This window comes from Tachypleus tridentatus, chromosome 7 (assembly GCF_004210375.1).
Source record: "Tachypleus tridentatus isolate NWPU-2018 chromosome 7, ASM421037v1, whole genome shotgun sequence".
Classification (NCBI taxonomy): Eukaryota; Metazoa; Arthropoda; class Merostomata; order Xiphosura; family Limulidae; genus Tachypleus; species Tachypleus tridentatus.
Genome location: NC_134831.1, coordinates 144,490,228 through 144,510,867, shown reverse-complemented (window position 1 = coordinate 144,510,867; position 20,640 = coordinate 144,490,228). Strand labels below are relative to the sequence as shown.

The 20,640-nt window shown below is 35.0% G+C and overlaps 1 protein-coding gene across 1 annotated transcript; it reads right to left on the bottom strand.

Annotated features, from left to right (window-relative positions):
- Positions 1-349: 349 nt before the first annotated feature.
- On the bottom strand, positions 350-20,061 carry LOC143258154 (testis-specific serine/threonine-protein kinase 3-like). Its single transcript, XM_076517168.1, has 3 exons — positions 19,714-20,061; positions 9,738-9,873; positions 350-1,122 (listed from the first exon to the last, which is right to left on the bottom strand). The coding sequence occupies exons 1-3, from the start codon at positions 20,037-20,039 to the stop codon at positions 577-579; spliced, it is 1,008 nt and encodes a 335-aa protein (XP_076373283.1). The 5' UTR covers positions 20,040-20,061; the 3' UTR covers positions 350-576.
- Between the last annotated feature and the right edge of the window lie 579 nt (positions 20,062-20,640).

Below are 20,640 nucleotides of genomic sequence, written 5' to 3'. Positions count from 1 at the left end.
AGGACATATAAAATGTTATTTGTATATCAATTTTGGTTTACATTTCATAGGTAATTATTGTATATATATTTCGCATATACATAATTTATTTTATCGAATATTAATCATTTATAACGTCACACTCTTAATTTACATAATTTTTATTTTACCAAAATAAACTGGCCATGTTATCAAACTTTTAACATATTTATTCAACTACATTTTCTGATAGTAATTTTACTAAACAATGTATATTTGCAACATTTGATACACATTATATACATACAATAAAGCATTAATTTGAGAATAAAAGTGTTAAGCATTGTGAACTTCCGGCTGGGATAATTATTTTCATAGCATTAAACTAAAACAAAATGCTTAAATAACGTTTTCAGAGAATGTATCATCATTTTTATATTCTAATATATTAACACATTGTGATTTAATTTGTACACAAATTCACTGCTAATATTAAACAACAGATAATATATAAAAATAAATACCATGTTTTCAACCCACTCAACTGTAAACTTTACATTTTTACGTTAGTACATAGCAAAACAGTGGCTTGTTTATGAAATAGTCACAATTTAGTTTTTATGACCTTTCTTGCGTTTTGTCACGTTCTGATTTGCTATCAAGGTTACTGTGTATTGCTTGAGAGACTGCTGTACATCCTGGACGTTTAGCCGTAAGAGCATATTTATACCAAGGATCTCTTCGGATATCTTCAACATATGCCCGATCACTAGCAGACACGAGTAGTTTGTTTATAAAACCGTTCACCTCACTTGACACCAGAGGACTAGGTGGAAACTCAACTGGCTTTTGAACTTGCTGGAGCAACTTTCGGTGGTCGGAATCGTTAAAAGGAAATTTACCAAAGACCATAATGTAAAGAATCACTCCCATACTCCATATATCTGCTAAGTGAGGGATATATGGAATGCCTTTAAGAATCTCGGGAGGAGCATACGCGTAGCTTCCACAAAAAGTGGTGCTGAGAGCATGTTCAGGCATTGATTTAATAGCTTGAAGATTAACTCCATCCACAACCTTAGCAAAGCCAAAGTCTGTGATCTTTAGAACATAATAATTGTCCAAAAGAAGGTTCTCACATTTCAAGTCTCGATGAACCACTCCCTATTGCGATAAAAAGATACATTTTACTTCTAGAAATAAATTATATATGTTTTATTAGTTCACATCTCTTACTGATTCTTCCTATGTGTGCGAATAGGAGTTAGTAGTAAGGTTGGGGAATTATATATTTCAAATAATTATCAGCTGTTAAAAATTCAAAAATTTGAGTGTGTATATATGCTATTTAAAAGTAATTCTTCTTTTCCATGAAAATAAAATAAACTAATTAAATAACAGTACATGATTTTAACTTCACTCAAAGAAATACAAAAGTCATAAAGATTATTTAGAAGTGTGGAAGAATAATTAATCTATGCATTTTAGAATATCTGTCATTATTCCTCTAATAATGGTTTATATAATAAATACACACAATACATTTGTAACAAAATATGTATTGTCCAACTAGAGAATTTCTTTTATATGTAGACGTTCGTTATGGCTTCTAGTAGAAAAATTCCTTAGAGAAATATCGCGTACTACTACGTCACATTCACAAGGAGCGTGATTACTGTATACTTCAGTTATTATTGGTTATCTATGTAAATATAATAGTGTTTTATGTTGTTTGTCCCTGTAACTACGTCGTTTGTTTGTTTGTTTGTTTTTGAATTTCGCACAAAGCTACTCGAAGGCTATCTGTGCCAGCCGTCCCTAATTCAGCAGTGTAAGACTAGAGGGAAGGCAGGTAGTCATCACCACCCTCCGCTAACTCTTGGGCTGCTCTTTTACCAACGAATAGTGGGATTGACCGTCACATTATAAAGCCCCCACGGCTGAAAGGGCGAGCATGTTTGGCGGGACCGGGATGCGAACTCGCGACCCTCCGATTACAAGTTGCATGCCTTAACACGCTTGGCCATACCGGGCCGACTACTTCGTAGGGTGTGGATAGTTCAGTTGTTGTGAATTATACTATACTACGAGAAATCAAATATGTGATATGGGTTTATTGCTACAAATTCAAAAACAAAATGTATGGTTCAGTAGTTGTAAATCATATGATAGTACTAGAAATCAAATATGTGATATGGGTTTATTGCCATAAATTTCAAAACAAAATGTATAGGTTGTTTGGTTGGTTGATCAAGTGTTTTATGGCACAAAGCAGCCAGGTTACCTGCGCCAAACATCCGGTAAAAAGTAAAGTAACTGTAGTGAAATTCATAAAAGGAAATGAAGGTAAAACAAAATAGCATGTAAAAACATAAATGACATAAAACCAATGTTGACATCCAGTCTACAATGTTAAGAGAGAAACTACAGTAATAGAAGTTGTAAAGGACTTTCTGTAGCATAATGGTAATGATCATAACCCGCCAGGAAGACTAACAGATAAGTACAAGAACCACTGTCAGTCACCTGAAGTTGGCCTTTCCAGTCTTAGTTCCGGATTATGTGTCATTACGGCCATGATCAAAAAGTAAAGCAATAAAAGTTTTAAAAGACATACAGCAAAATTGTAATAACTCTCCAGGATGACTAACGGGTAGTTCAAACAGCAGCGTTAGTCACCCGAAGTAGGTCTTTCCAGTCCTAGTGTCGAGTTATTTAATGTTACGGTCATTTTCTAGTTTCAAATCGAACTACAGAGATTGTGATTGTTAAAAGGGAACCACATTAAAAAGGTTTAATGTATAAATTAAAAACTTAAATGACATTTAAAAGATTAATGGCCTTTAAAAAAACTAAAAACTTTACCAAGGTGGACAGTGTCACCATCACCAATAACACTGTCTAACGTTATGGACAAACCTTGGGACAGAACATGCTTAAAATGGTGCTGTCGTTGAGAGTCGTAACGACGGCAAGAAATTAAAATGTGGCTTATTGTGATTTGAGTGTTACACAAATTACACACTGATGCATCAGTTCCAGATTAAAGAAAACGATGAGTTAAAAAACTGTGACCAATACCTAGTCTAGTTAGAACAACTTCCTTGTTCCGATCCTTGCGAAAACAAGACGGCCAAAGTCCAATACAGGGTTTTAGTTGGAAAAGTTCACTCCTAGTCGACTGCCAACTGGCACGGAGCCGAGCCTTGAATACAGGACCATAGTCCATGTATGGAACAGGCACAGTGGTGATAGTGCCAGAGCAGATAGATTTAGCTGCCGTGTCTGCGAGCTCGTTCCCGCGAATACCAACGTGGCCTGATATCCAGAAAAACTGGATAGAAGTAGCAGTGAATGAGAAATGGGCCAGACAGTTTTGAATATCAGTGAGAACAGGGTGTGAGCCAACATGTAGCGATTCCAGGGCCAGTATAGAACTAAGCAAGTCAGTATAAATAGTGCAGTTGGAGTACTACTTCGCTTCTATGTGATTCAGGGCAAGAGAAATGGCGTACAGTTCAGCTGTGAGCACAGAAGCTGTAGATGGGATTCTGCGCTCAACCACCGAACCGCAACAAATGATGGCAGAATCCACAGAGTCACCTGATTTTGAACCATCTGTATAAATAGGAAGGGATAGATTGTTCGAAAGATGTTCAGTAAATAAAAGACGGTACTTCCAATCGAGAGTATCTGATTTTCTCAGATGACTTAAAGAATGGTCACATTTGGGGACTGTAATAAGCCATGGTGGGATAGGCTGACAAGTGGATTCTGCAATGTTATCCGAGGACAGACCCAATTCATCCAACTTCGCCTGGCTACGAAGGCCAAAAGGAGCAATGGCAGATAGCCTGTTCTGAAAAAGTATTTCCCACTGAGGAAGGAAACCACAACCTCAGGTGGGATGCATTGATAAGTAACGAAGTTTCGAAGCATATAGTAAAGACAGTTGCAAACGGCGGAGGTGCAAAGAAAGTTCACGAGACTCTATGTATAAGCTCTGAACTGGGGAGGTGCGGAAAGTCCCAGTGCACAGCCGAAGTCCTTGATGATGAATGTGGTCCAGCATCTTTAAGGCCGAGGGTCTGGCAGAGCCATAGACCAGTGATCTATAGTCGAGTTTCGATCGAATATGAGCACGATATATCTTTAGCGTAGAACATCGATCCGCTCCCCAAGTGGTGGAAGAGAGGACACGAAGGATGTTCAGTACTCTTGTACATTTGACCCGCAGCTGCTTAATGTGTGGTATAAAGGTCAGCTTACGGTAAAAGATAAGCCACAAGAACTTAGTCACAGGCAGCGCAACTTCACCGATACGGAGGTCAGGATCAGGGTGAATACTCCGTTGGCGGCAAAAGTGCATGCAAACGGTTTTAGAGAGAAAGAAATTAAAGCTGTTTGCCGTTGTCCACTTCAGTAAACGACTGAGAGCAGTTTGTAGCTGCCGCTCAATATATCTCATGTTCGACGACTGACATGAGATGTGAGAGTCGTCGACATAGAGCCCGTTTGCAACAGTGAGAGGGAGTCGTTCCGTGATGGCATTAATCTTTATACTGAAAAGTGTGACACTCAGAACACAACCCTGTGGGACTCCAAGTTCCTGTAGAAAAGAATGAGAAAGTGTCGAACCCATACCAACCTGGAATCTCCTGTCCATTAAAAAAAATTTAATAAAAATGGGCAAATGGCCACATAACCATATATATGGAGGTCTCGCAAAATACCATACTTCCATGTTATGTCATAAGCCTTCTCAATGTCAAAGAATACTGATACAAGATGTCGTTTGAGAAAGGCTTCTGTGATTGACGTTTCAAGTCGAATCAGATGGTCCATGGTGGAGCTCTATCGTCGGAACCCACACTGGGTGGGCGAGAGGAGGTTGTTTGATTCGAGGAACCAAACAAGACGAGCATTAACCATCCTCTCTTAGGTCTTACAGAAACAGCTCATCAAAGCAATTGGACGGTAGTTTTAAGGAATCTTGGGATCCTTCCCAGGCTTAGAGAAAGGTAAGATAATAGCCTGACGCCAGGCATCAGGAAAAACATTCTCCTGCCAGATCCAGTTAAAAACAATTAGAAGAATATCAAGAGAAGCAAAAGATAGATGGCGCAGCGTGTCATAGTGTACATCATCTGGTCCAACCGATATACTGCTAGACCGACGAAGAACCAGTTTCAGTTCCACCAGTGTAAAGGACGATTATAGTCATAGAGACAAGCAGCTCGAACGGAAAGAGGTGATCGCTCTGCCTGAGTCTTGATGGCTAAGAAGGTGGAGGAAGAAGCAGAAGTGCTAGATACACGGCAATAGCTTTCACCTAGAATATCGGCGATGCTCCGGATATAAGCTACTTCCTGACCATCAGAGAGTAAAATTGAGAGGATGACAGAATTGTATTGCCCACTGACTTTTCGAATCTTGTCCCATATGACTTTGGAACTGATGGCAGAAGATACGCCAGTTGTGAACTTAATTCAAGATTCCTTCTGGCTTTGACGTCTTACCCACCGAGCATGTGCATGGGCCCGCTGGAAAGCGATGCGGTTTGAAAGTGTGGAATATCTACAGAATGTATCCCAGGCCCGTTTTTGAGCCTCCTGCCATGTGGCAGGCAGAATTTCACCACGAACGTGGATATAGTGGAAAACGTGTCGAGGTTTTAGGAATACATTGAGCATCTGCTTGTATAATACAGTCAGTTAGTGCTGCCACACAGTCGTCTATTGATGGCTGAAGGACGGTGGCAGGATCAAATTCTGCGAGAGCAGTGAAAAAGGGCCAGTCTGCCTAATCCAGCTTCCACCGGGGCACGCAGGTTGGGTGGCATCGACCACGGCCAGTCTCTATCAAAATTATAGGAAAATGATAACTGCCTCGTGGATTATTGTCAACCCTCCATGAAAAATGGGAGAATAATGAAGGGGAGCAAACTGAGAGACCAACAGCAGTAAAGGACTGACTAGGTGCATGAAAATAAGTAGAAGAACCTCTATTAAAAAGAGAAAGGTTGAGATCTGAGAGCATATGCTCTATGGAGCAACCCCTCCTATCAATAACAGTACTTCCTTAGAGGGGATGATGTCCATTAAAGTAGTCCCCCAGAATTAAAAAGGGAGACGGCAACTGTTCAATGAGAGCATCTAGGTCTGATTGATCATATGTTTCTCCAGGTGACAGGTAGAGAGTATAAACAGTGATGGTATGACCCAAGGAAACACGGATGACTACGGCCTCCAAGGGTGTGTTGAGTGACAAAGACAGGGTGGGCAAATGCTGATCAACCAACAGTGCCACCCCTACATGCACTCATCCATCATACAGCCTGTAATTTCTATACAAAGAAAAGTGCCGAAAGATGACTGTATCGGCAGGTTTCAAAAATGTTTCCTGTAAGGAAAGACATACAGGATGGTAGGAAGCAATCAGTGCTTTGATGTCATCCAGATTAGAACGTAATGAAAGGTGGAATTTCTAAGTCAGCAAGAATGCTTATATATTACATAAAATAACGTTTTGGGACAACATGGAGCCTACTGATCCGGCCCGACATGGCCAGGTGGTTAGGGCACTTAACTCGTAATCTGAGGATCATGGGTTCGAATCCCCGTTAATAAAACATGCTCATCCTTTCAGCAATGAGGGCGTTAATATATGATGGCCAATCCCACTATTCCTTGGTAAAAGAGTAGCCCAAGAAATGGAGGTGGATGGTGATGACCAGCTGCATTCCCTCTAGTCTTACACTGCTAAATTAGGGACGGCTAGCGCAGACAGCCCTTGTGTAGTTTTGTGTTAAATTTAAAAAAAACAAAACAAACACACCTATTGGTCCATTTCGGCTGTTTCAAATTTCAAACAACATTAAGTTAAAAAAGAACAGTAGTTGTGTAGTTTTGTGTTAAATTAAAACAAAACAAAAACAAACACACCTATTGGTCCATTTTGGCTGTTTCAAATTTTAATCAACATTAAGTTAAAAAAGAGCAACTTAAAATCAACCCTTATCATTCATATACTTATCAAGCTTTTTGTTAACCTCATTTAAAGTTACTGTCTCTACAACATCTGAAGGCAACCCATTCCATAGACCAGACACCCAGTTAGAAAAATAATTATTAAATAGAGTTGATACCCACCCTGCCAAAATGTATGCTCGTGTACCCCGGTCCTACACCTCTCACTGTTAAGTATAAAAAAGATGATCCATCAACACTGTCAATTCACGTTACAATCTTAAACACTTCAATTAGATCCTCTCAAACTCTTCTCAATTTCAGATATTTCAACTTCTACTCATACGGCAGCCTCTCCATCCCAGTAAACCTTTACTAAACCCTTTCCAACAATTTATATTTTTACTAATATGTCTCCAAGGGTTTACAGTCCACATCTAAATTCGTTACGGCCAACTGACAATAAATTTTGTTCTGTATTACAAAAAACAAACAAACAAACAAGAACTGCACCTAAAATTTGTATGCTTACTAACAATAATTTATTCTACACTAACATAACCGGATAAAGCGACTGATACCGACTAATACTGAAACATTTACGTACCTAAAATTATTCCAAGTATTTGAAATTTTTGGCTTTTATTCTTACCAAACTTTAAATTTCAAAAGAAAGGTTAATTACTTAGTATGTGCTTAGCACTAAAGGTTTTATAGTATATTAGACTGATTCATTACATTTTTTCCCCCTAGAAACGCCAGTCTTGTTTCTTCCTACTCTTCTAAAGTGCCCTCTAGTGACTAATGAGTTTCGTAAAACAAGTTTCAGAGCTTAGAATTACTTAACTTGATAGCAGGAATTTTATTATTAATTTTTTTTTGGCCTAGAAAGTCTATTACATCGCCAGCTTATGTCATTCATACCACTGAACAATAATTATTTTCTACCTAATATATATATCAAACGCGCTTTTGGCTGGTGTAGATCCGGTTCAGCTGATACCTTTTCTATAGAATGATAGGTAAATAAGATATGGTTCTAAGTCCTTATTTTTATATACTTTTAATTAAAAACCTGTAAAAGACCAATTAGAAAGAATGTAAGAAAACACTTCTGCAGTAATTTTAATCATGAAACAAAGTTAAATTTTGTTTGTTAAATAATTGAAATAAAAGAAATTTTACGACTATGGATGAAAATTTCGTATCATCATAGAATTTTAGAAATGAGACGCAGTAAAGAAAAAATATAATTTAGGTCTTTACCTAACATTATTTAATCAAATAAACTGAAATTATATCACAAAAGTCTACTGGAAACCATAGTAGTAATATTTAGTTTTTGCAGGGTATTTCATGATTACCTGTAACTTTAACGTTCTCTGCTGAGCTGAGAATACTGAAATCCATAGTACAAAGTATCTCGTTACTTATGTTGTTGCAGTGTCTGTAAATACCAGAATTATTTCCTTCTTTCGGTTTGAAAAGTTCCTTCATTCGAACCGCCAGATAGTGTACAGTTTACAACAAGCACATATAAACCATCTACAATCACCAGTGTATTAGAATGGAATCTTTCACCTCGATTTAATGTCTCAAAGTTTTAGGGAATTTTGACTTTCATTCTTATTTCTCATACCAAATTGAAAATTTTAAAACTTTATGCGATATAAATTGGGTTTCCTTGATTACATAATGTTAAATAGAAGATCTAAATTTTACTTGTTAAAAGCCTTTTCCAAGGTGAAAGATTCTATTCCAACTCTTCGTGGATGTACGTTGTTAACAAGTTTACATGTTACTGTTGTAAACAGGTTTATGTCGGTATCAGGTATGCTAACAGCGGTTCGAACCAAAGAACTTCTCACACTGAGTAAAGGAAACCACTTACAGTATTTACACGTACTTTAACAAGATATGGAATGCCATTTCCAGTACTTATATGTCCTTCAACAAGATATGTAATGTCATTTCCAGTACTTACATGTCTTTCAACAACATACGTAATGATACACCTTGTAATAGAAACATCAGCATTCTTAGATATGCAGGAAAAGAAAACACGTGATGAATCGGAAAGACTTTACTGAGTATGTTTTTAAGGCCACACATTCCATGGTTTTTCAATGTTTCCTTAATCCTCTCAGACATGGACTCGACGAGGATCTGAAGGTTCAAGTTATCCTTTAGTTTCTCCCATGGAGCTTTTAAGATTATATTTGACTCTATAAAGCGATACGAGATAATTCTATTGAGATGCAAAACGTTTTTCCATAGCCATATACGATGTGTATAAAAATATGAAATATATACGGCAAAAAATTAGTGTTTTGCCATTCCACTAAATTATTTTTCTCTAAAGATTCACAAAAAAAAATTGCTATTTTTCTCTTTGTGGCACATCGCGTGAGTATTGTGCAAACATTAGCAGAAGTACACTCGACTTCCTGTTGACCGGAAGGATCAAGGCGGAGAGGATTTGTAACCCGCTGGACACACCCTCCGGGATGCCCACCGGCCAACCCAAGTATCCATGTGTGCAAACTTATGGTTGAATTCCAAATCGTGTTTTCACGCGAGAATGATGACCAACGCGAAAATTATACCATGTACTATGCGATATCTTTGCATATAAATAATATTCCTTAAAATTTCATATACATTTTGCATTATTTTGTATTAGTCTGAAATATTCCTTGTTAGCAATATAAAAATACGTGTTTCAACACCAGTTTTTACCAACGCAACATATTAATAACACAGCAAGTCTTTGGTTTTGAGTTTGTTTAGAGGATCTAAAATTGCACTTACTTTTTCATGACAGTAGCTAATCCCATCTACCAAATTATGAAACCATTTACAAGCTCTTCGCTCTTCAATAATGTGATCTTTCTTTATCATTTGTAAGAGATCGCCATTAGTAGCAAGTTCCATTACGATATAAACTCTATAAGAAATAAGATATGTGAAACTGTTTTTTATTACATGCATATATATGTGTGTATTTGTCTATATATATATATATATATATATATATATATATAATTGAATGAATAGGTCTAAAGCTCTAATACTATTACTTTCATTAATCGTTAACAGGCCATTAAGTCAGCAACATAAATCAACAATGAACTTAATTAATATAGAATAACCACTGCCTAGTAATCATAACGGATAATGCCTGTGGTATTAACACCTAAAAGTGATTGGAATATCCCATGTATCAAACAAAATGTAGACGCTGATCTTAATCTAGCGAGTAATCAAGGAAAATCAATTAACGGTAAGAACTTCAACACCTACTGCCTTTCACTGTCTGAAGCCACTTTTGAGAAGGCAGTTACTCTTCAAGTTGTTAATATAGAAATAAAACCACCCTAAAATTTAAGCTCGATTCGCTTCATTCAGTATACCGGGACGGAAAAACTAAATGGAAGTAGATAAGCATGTCTCGGCTTTCTCGTGTTTTATACTGAATAAATAATCAAAAGTAAGTAAGAATTATTAATGTAGGATTTGTAGTTATGTTGAAAGTTGTGTATGTAAGAACTATTAATGTAGGATTTGTAGTTCTGTTAATGGTTGGGTATGTAAAAACTATTAACGTAGGATTTGTAGTTCTGTTAATGGTTGGGTATGTAAAAACTATTAACGTAGGATTTGTAGTTCTGTTAATGGTTGGGTATGTAAGAACTATTAATGTAGGATTTGTAGTTCTGTTGAAGGTTGGGTATGTATGAACTATTAATGTAGGATTTGTAGTTCTGTTGAAGGTTGGGTATGTATGAACTATTAATGTAGGATTTGTAGTTCTGTTGAAGGTTGGGTATGTATGAACTATTAATGTAGGATTTGTAGTTCTGTTGAAGGTTGGGTATGTATGAACTATTAATGTAGGATTTGTAGTTCTGTTGAAGGTTGGGTATGTATGAACTATTAATGTAGGATTTGTAGTTCTGTTGAAGGTTGGGTATGTATGAACTATTAATGTAGGATTTGTAGTTCTGTTGAAGGTTGGGTATGTATGAACTATTAATGTAGGATTTGTAGTTTTGTTGAAGGTTGGGTATGTATGAACTATTAATGTAGGATTTGTAGTTCTATTGAAGGTTGGGTATGTATGAACTATTAATGTAGGATTTGTAGTTCTGTTGAAGGTTGGGTATGTAAGAACTATTAATGTAGGATTTGTAAGATCCTTTAGTTCAGTTTAATATATTTTTGTAAGGACTTTGGATGACGATTTCACATTTCTTGTATGTTAATGTTTTGTATTATTTAGAAGAAAAAGGTACATTGTAAGGAAATAGTGTGATAAAAGAAAAACAAGACTTACTAATATTGGGATGGCACTTGTGTAAGTTTACAATAACACAGAAGTATTAAAGATATACAGCCAAAGTTTAACAGTATACAATATATATTTACAAATTAGGCTGTCTCCTGTACCAAAATAATATAACAATTTTAGCTATACTTAATGAATTACTCTATAAAGGTAAAATACTGTGAGACTCAAAACAGTTTCGTACACTACACGTTTGGTGGCCTTATTACTCCAGTTATCACCAAGAATGAACTATTTTGCAGAAGTTAAGACTAACATATAAGCTATCAAAAATCACACGATTGAAGTTACGTACAATTTAACTTAAAATGATCACACGTCGTCTATTAACAACTCTTCCTTCTTGCCATTTATCCTTATTTAATAGTTCAACTATTTTTATATTTTATTATCTCAGTACATTCATGGATATTGCTACCACTGATGATTACATCTTGTACTAAAATATGTTTCATTTCCATATTGAATCGTGAATTTAATTTCATTAGCATGTTGAGTGAAGGCAATATCTCTGTATTGTTATTTCTAACATTTTTTGTGTTAATGTATTTTGTACTTTACGTTGCTTTACTTTCTCCTGTGCAAATATTTCCACATTGTCGTGCTATGTTTTGTATACCAGTTTTTTTATTTTTTAATTAGATCAATTTTAGGTTATATTAAGTATCTAGCTAATGTTATTCGTCGGTCAGAATACACTATGTAACACAAATTTTGTTCCTGGATAGTATGTGTTATTTCTTAATCGCTTATGTTGTAAAAGTACAGAAAATGGCCATCATTCCCTTCGAACTTTGTTTTTGTGACCTGGATAATGAAATTTAGAAATTAACCTATTTTCTGTGTAAAAACGAGGAAATTTGCACATTTTCATTTACATAAGGTCTGAATAAAACAACACATATGAATCAAGATTTACATGTATTTATACAAAAATGAACAAAAAGTTTAGAAGTGAGTAGTTTTTCGAGATTTGCGTCTGTAATGTAAAGCACTTTTATGTATCAGCCCCCAAATATAGTCTCCCATCATTTTTTCGCTATACGCTCCTTGGTAGCGGCGTTCAAAGTCCAGTATATCTTGGTGGAAGCGCTCGTCTTGCTCCTCTGAGTGTGCTCCCGTGTTCTCCTTGAATTTATCAAGATGAGCGTCAAGGATATGGACTTTCAGGGACATCCTACAGCCCATTTTGCCGTACTTCTAAAGCCTCAACTAGTTACACATAATTATCGGCCTTGTAATTGCCCAAGAAGTCCTGAACCACTGCGACAAAGCTGCCCCAAGATTTTGTTTTCCTTTCTACTTAGCTTCTTGAAGAATTCTGTGCACTCCAGAATCTTCCTTATTTGTAGTCCATCGACGATGTCACCTTTGACCTTTGCCTCAGACAGCTTAGGGAAGAAGTCTCGAAGGTACTTGAAGACTACAGACTCCTTATGAAGAGCTGTGACAAATTGTTTCATAAGACCCAATTTTATGTGCAATGGTGGGAACAACACCTTCTGGAGGTCCACTAGTAGCTCACACTTGACATTGTACCTTCCCAAAGAGAACTCGGTCCGTTGTGGCCAGTGCTTCCTGTTGTAGTGAGCTGCGGTGTCCCTGCTGTCCCAAAGGCAAAGATAACAGGGAAACTTGGTAAAGCCTCCTATGTATTCATTCAGGCAGCTGGAACTAAACTGAAGTAGTGAGTGGTGAGCCCCTGTATATGTATATTACAATGTTATGGAGAACAAGATTACACATAATTTGGATCCTGACCAGTTGGGTTTCCCATAAGAAGCATATATTAACTCCATTCTGAATTACGTTCCGTCAGTTGGATCACTTGGCAGATAAAGTCTTAACAGCAATACCTGCTGAATTACTCCACTTAGGTCTTGCTTCGTGTATAAGATCATTCAATTTCAAAATTAATACTTTGTAAAATCAAATAAAAACATTCTTAATTCTGGTAAGCATAATATAGAAATATATTCGATCTAAACTTTTCACAGTAGCTGAAACGTAAAAGGTTAATATCTAACACCAATTACAACTCAAGATAGGTTAAAACTAAGGTTAACTATAATGACAGTGAAAAACATATTGCATAGGGAATCCAGAGCAATAGGTATCATGTGTTGTGAGGAATACTTTTTGATTGAGCTTCGTAAAACAATCACAAAATCAATGGTTTGTTTTTTGTTAAGCACAGAACTACACAATGGGCTATATGGATTTTCCCACTGTGTATATCGAAACCAAGGTTTTAGCGCCCTCAGACTTACCGTTGAGCCACCAAAGGGCAAAAGCAATGAAAATCCGTGGCTCACCTTAGCTAAACAAAACCAAAACACTACCTGGTGGAATATCTTTAAAAGAATTTATAATGACAAGAATATTACAAGCTTCACGTTCCTACGAGCTATTTCAAGAATGAGTTATCAAGAATGAAAATGCTACATCTCAACTATTCGAGAAATCAACCACTACATTTGTATATTATCAATAAAGACTCGCAACTTCTGCTTACTTAAAAGTATGTCGCAGTTTTCAACTTTACCAATACAACAGTTACGTGTAACGATTATGATAACAACTGCGTAATATATTCAGTAAAACTACTAGTCACACGATATTAATACTAGGCCTATTTCAATTTTAAAAATTACATTCTTAATATACACACTCTTAATTCTTGAAAATTCTTCAAATTAAGATTTAGCGTTTTAAAATGAAATACCGTACTGCCCTTAATTAATGTCCCTATCCCCGATATTGTTATAAACCTTAAGTTTTGTGACAGCAATAGTAACCCAGCATATAATCCACATTTATTACCGTAATTTTGGTTTTAAAAAAAACAAGCAAATGTGCATACAATTATTAACGGCGAAATTAACAAATCACATGCGAAAGAAAACAAAAAATCCAGAACTGCACAAATACTATAATTAGTTACCCCTTTCACAATTTGCAACGTCCCTCAATGGAGTTAATTAGGGGCAATACATGAGCCTAATACTAATATGTAAGACAGTCTAATTTATAATCATTCTCTGCCGGTTTGTAAAAGGTGTACACATCGTAATAACAATTGTTAAAATTGTATTGTTACGTTACTATTTAGTGTTAGACGTTATTCATTTAATACTGTACTATAGCTCATGAACTCACAAATTAAATCAAAAGACAGAATGTGTTGAATGTATTTTGTATTTTTTTTTGTATTTACATATACATACGTATAACAAATTTCCTGCGGGTTCGAGTCCCCGTCCCAACAAACATGGTCGCCCTTTCAGCCGTGGGGGCGTTATAATGTTACGGTCAATCCAACTATTCGTTGGTAAAAGAGTAGCCCAAGAATTGGCGGTGGGTGGTGATGGCTAGCTGCCTTCCCTCTAGTCTTACACTGCTAAATTAGAGATGGCTAGCACAGATAGCCGTCATGTAACTTTGCGCGAAATTCAAAAAAGAAACACAAATTTCCTTCCAGTACATTATTTGTCTAGTACCAACTATTTAAAGTAAATTTCAATACACTTAAATGTTACCTGTTTATTGTCTCAATCAACAGTTAAAAGCTGAGAATATTAGAGTGTTGGAGACTTTTAATCACATTTACTTCTCTGGGCAAAAACTTTAAAAGATATCTGATAAGTGTCTTTCGTTTGGAGATAACTTTTATAGCCAACTCACGACGGCGCCTTGAGGAAGAAGCAATTTGTACTGTTCCACATGATCCCTTGCCTAATATATCCCCAATTTTATATCAGTATGAATTCAATGGGGTTTATTTACGCAAAGGTTCGTCTGCATCATATTTGCTACTCCCTGGATCATTCTTTATTAATTAAGTGGGTTTAGCCATTCATGGAATTAATTTAACTAGGACTCTTACATTTTTTTTTCAGCGCAATTATTATTATACTGTAATTTTGTTACAGACACCTTAACAACGTCCTTAAGTTAGCAGTACCTAGCAATGAACTAATTATTTTGTTAACCATCCATCATTCAGTGTTACAAAGTGTGGAATAAATTATCACAACAATACTGCATGAAAAAACAAAAATAAAAAAATAACTTTCAGTTACAAACGTTAATTGAAATTCACTTAGCAGCAACAAATAAAATAGAAAGGGTGGAATGTTACCAGTGAAAATTGTATTTATTAATTTACGTTTTGCGGTACTCTCAGACACAATAATATGCAATTAAAAGTTTAAAAACAGTTATGTAAAATTAACGCTGAAAACGTCACGAGAACAGCCCATTTAAACAATGGTTGGTATACAAGCCACGTTTACCGTGAAACACTATACACGGTGGCCCGTAAGTCCCTACCTATCCATAAGTTATTATAAACAGCGTTATAATACTAATGATGAGTTGAAGGCAGCTGTTACCGCGGCATTTGGAACAATAACCCCTGCTATGTTGAGAAAAATGTCTCACAGAACATGGCGTCGCATAATGTTATGCAGCGAGAATGAGGGACAGCACACCGATACACTGGATATATAAGATATATGGATGGGTAGGGACTTACGGGCCACCCTGTACAATAATTGGTAAATTTTACCAACCCAAGCAGCACCAGGCGTTCTGTAGGAAAAGTCACGCTCATTATTTTTAACCATGGTACGGATTCAGATCGTAACTCGTATTTCTTCTTAAAGATATAATACTATAAGCCACAACTTTCAGAGAATAATACACATACATAATACAATCAATATTCAGATGGACTGTGTAAATGATCAACGATTTTTGACCAAGGATCTGCACAAGTACCGTTTGAATATCAGTATAAGTTTAGCAACACGATATATGTAGAAATGTTTTGCAAGACAAAGACTGAAGTTGAAAACGTGCTTACAACAGGAAGTTCTAAAGAAGTGTAAAAGAAATAAGACAATACAAAAGTTCATACAAATGAATTGTAATGTCAAAAAACGTGTAATATTAAAGTAAGAACACTATAAAAAATATACTGTATATTAAAAGTCGACAGAAGAGTTCCGCAGCGGAAAACAAGAGTGTATCTATTGGATACAGCTTCATCTAAACGAGAAGGAAAGAAAACTAGACGGAACGGGCTTGTTTGTTAGCATTTAAGCCCAAAACTATACAAAGGGCTATCTCTGCTCTGCCCACCATGGATATCAAAAACCTGATTTCTAACGTTGTAAGACCACCGATATACTGCTGCGCCACAGGGGCGGACAGAATGGGAAAGAAATTCATGGATAACATCAGAGATAAATGTAAGATTACACTGGATAAATAATTTAAAATCTTATTGAAAAAAATGAGGGCCAAGAACTTTACAAACTGAATTCATTACCGTAGAAGAAAAACAATTTTTTTTGGAAAAAGCCCTAAAATTATAAATAAACTGGATCTAATTTTAAATGATAAACAGTTAGATGTTTCAAGCACGGATTTTAATTTCTGTGTATATAAAGAACGTATATAAAGACGACATTATAAATGAAATTTAAACTAACTTTAAAAAGTTACATGTTGACAAAGCACACAGCGTTCGATTGTTTTTTTTTAATTTCGCGCAAAGCTACTCGAGGGCTATCTGCGCTAGCCGTCCCTAATTTAGCAGTGTAAGACTAGAAGGAAGGCAATTAGTCATCACCACCAATCGCCAACTTTTGAGCTACTCTTTTACTAACAAATACTGGGATTGACCGTAACATTAAAACGCCCCCACGACTGAAAGGGCGAGCATGTTTGGTGCGACCGGGATTTGAACCCGCGACCCTCGGATTACGAGTCAAACGCCTTAACACACTTGGCCATGCCGGACCCACGTGGAACGTAGCAAAATTCATAGAGAAAACATTGTAAATACTTCTATCCTTAAAATTTAATAGTTAAGAAATCGTTGAATTAAATATGCAATACAGCAACATGATATCTTAATGTTGTTTGGTGCTTTTTCAACGCTCATCAAAGTAATAAATTAAAAGAAAAGAAAATTTTATTTGAAGAATTAGATTTAGATTAGGAATAAATTTAAATAAAACGGATGAAAAACCAAAAACCTGATTATGGTATGTTGTAACAGATTTACTAATGCATATTAATTTTAACGTTGATGTTTGTTTTAGTTAAATATATATTCAGAAATTCATGTGACTATTGTTAAATGCGTATTGCGAAAATCTCGCCTATTCTCTAAATTTGTAGAAAATTCTCGAGCGTAAAAATAACAATGTAAATGCGTGTATATAAAATACTAGTGACTGCCAATATTATTGCCAACTGAAATTTCGAGAATCTTGCCTAAAGATTACATAAGATAGTCATCGTAACAAGTGGAAAAACAAAATATATTGGTAATTTCCAACAGTTGGTATACTATAAACCTTAGATAAACTTATCAGTCAGGGAACTACAGATATTTGACTAGAAATGTTTAAAGATCTCGAACGTTATAAATCCTTTAACTTCAGAGAATTAACTTCGGACGTTAGTATTTCTATGAGTACAGATCTTCTTTGGTGAAACTTTAGCTTGTAAACTGCGTGAGGCCAGCCAAGAAGAGAGCCACCTAGCTACCCGTGAAGTGAACTATACCGATATCAACTCGAAACTAATTCGCTCATAGTGAACCACCGATAAAATATTCAGTTTCAGTCCTCATATAAGACTCAATACTGTGTGAAAGGTCGTAAAACATTTGAAATAACCGTTATTATAAACTGTACTATTGTTTGTATATTAAAAAAATTGTGCTAAGTACGAAAAATGCATGTAACTATAATGTTGGCAAATATAAAATTGATACGTATCGACATTTAATTACTTTCTAAATTCGAATTACAAGTTAACTAGTTTCAGGATACTTAAAATCGTAATAAGTAACAAAATAAATCAAAGACTCGTCCAAGAGAATTTATAACACGAAACAATGTTAATGACACATTTTTCATACAGTGGCATGCAAGTGTCGAACTAGCTATTTTTTGCTAACTACTTTAATAACATTTCCAATTAAACTAAATTTATGAATTTAGTTAAATAAGTGTTTACCTCTGTCGGACGTTTTGGTAAGTACAAGTAAAGGAAAACTGGAAAATGCTATTCATCCATATGTGTAATCATATCTCCATATCAAAAAGCGTTTCAAACTAAACTTCAGAAAAAGTACTGTTTTTCTATTCTTATGCGGATAGGATATTAAAATTATGTTGTAAAATGTAAGCATTAATAACGAGTTATTGTTAATTAAGTATACAGCAGTAGAAGTCTAGTTCAATCCTATTAGTGTTGACAGGACTGATAAAAATCTCAAAAAAGGAATGAAAAAGATTATGCTAAAGTAATTTGTTGAAAAACGTAAAAAGAACGTTTTATAATGCCATTTATACATGTTTTATCTTGTCAAATAACTGGAATAAACATATTTTTCCAATCTACAGACCGGTAAATAAATTAAGACAAATTGTTAATATAACTAAAGATAAAAGTAATATAACAGAAAAATCAGGTACATATACAATATAATGTAAATATGAAAAGGTTCACGTAGAACAAACCAGAAAAAATTAAAATAAATAATTAATGAGCACGAAAGATTACATTAATAAAACACATGATTCAATATACAATATAAAGTAAATATGAAAGAGTTCACATACGACAAACCAGAAGAAATTTAAAATAAATAATTAATGAACACGAAAGATTACATTAATAAAACTCATGATTCAATATACAATATAAAGTAAATATGAAAGAGTTCACATACGACAAACTAGAAGAAAATTAAAATAGATAATTAATGTTCACGAAAGAGAATACTAATCAAACTTAAGATTCAATATGGGGGTCGTTATTTTATTGTTGTCAATCTACTCAAATCTATCGAGATAATTAAATGCAAGAAAAATACGTTTGAAATATTAAAGAAGGATGGTGGACCTCATGAAAATGTGGTTAGCATACGACGTGAAATGATTTAATACGGAAGTACATAGATTGTACTTAATGTATAAATAGGTCTGGCTCTCACAAACTATTGCATTCCTGATGATGACGCACTAAAACTTCGAAACATGTTTAGTGACAGGTTGCTTTGATAACAAGTGTTACTCAGTTACTGTGTTACACAAGTAATGTTTACCTTGTTACAATGACACTTCATTGATGTGTCGAGGTGTAATGAAAAATGATAAAATATGTACATATATAAAATGTTCATTAAAATTAGAACAGTATTGGTTAAAGACAGAATAAAGGATTATTTTGTACTATAAATAGTATTAGACATTACAGGTTTCAGCGTGGGTTTTACAATCTCGGCAAATACCAGCAGTACACAGATCATTGTATGGTTCTTGCCTATTTCCTTCTACAACACACATCATATAATAACCTGTTTTTTTTTCATCTAGGCCTAACTATTCTATTACATTTTAAAACCAGTATTACCTATGCATTGTTTCAATCATCTGCAAAAAGCGGATAATATTTGAGTGTCGAAGAATTCTAATCACGTTTATTTCTCTCGGCAAAAACTTTTCAATGTATTCCGGAGGAGCTTTTCGCTTAGATATTATTTTTATAGCAACCTCACGACGGTGTTGTGAAGAGTCAGCTACACGTACTATTGCGTACGATCCTCGGCCCAATGTAGGTCTATTCCCATACTCATAACCGTACGACTCCAGTACAGTTTGTTTCTGTTCGACTTCCACAGAGCCGTAGCTATCATTGCCGCGCAGTGGTGCATCTTTTAGTTCAATGTGTTCATCCATTTACAAAATTTAGTGTTATATAATACACATTAAAGATTTTTAATAGAGTTATCATACCTCAAATTTTATAGATAAACACCTTAGCAACATTACACCCTAGTAATGAACAATGTGTTTTATTATGAATTGCCCAACACTATTGTAATAATGTTAAAAACAATTCATTCTTGCAACAATGATAAAAGCGTTAATAAAAAATAAAAAGCTTTGACAAAGGCTTGTTGCAAGTGTAAAAGACGTAGAAACTATATAATTTACAATAATAAATAACGCGCAGACTAATTGAAATAATAAATGAATTTTAAATGGTATATTCTATCTTTATTAACATAATATTTGCAATAAATAAACATAAACTTATTTATATATTTTTATATTCAATGTTATTTGAATTACGCCTGGCGGTTGGAAAACAACATAATTAAAGAACAGATTAAACAATTGCCAAGTTTTTGTTTTTGTTTTTTAAATATTTACATTTGAAGAAGATGACATTTTGAGCGAGCGCTTTTCGTCAGTTTGTACAGCTATACAACCAACAACTTCACGAAGTTGTTACACTGATCGAAAAATTCATCTACAACCTACAATAAACTTCTGT

Coding starts and splice junctions, on each gene's coding strand:
- LOC143258154 (XM_076517168.1), bottom strand. CDS start 20,039: ATGGATGAACACATTGAACTAAAAGATGCACCACTGCGCGGCAATGAT. Junction 9,874..19,713: donor ATGATTGAAACAATGCATAG/GTAATACTGGTT, acceptor TATTTCTTATAG/AGTTTATATCGTAATGGAAC. Junction 1,123..9,737: donor TTAGCTACTGTCATGAAAAA/GTAAGTGCAATT, acceptor TTATCGCAATAG/GGAGTGGTTCATCGAGACTT.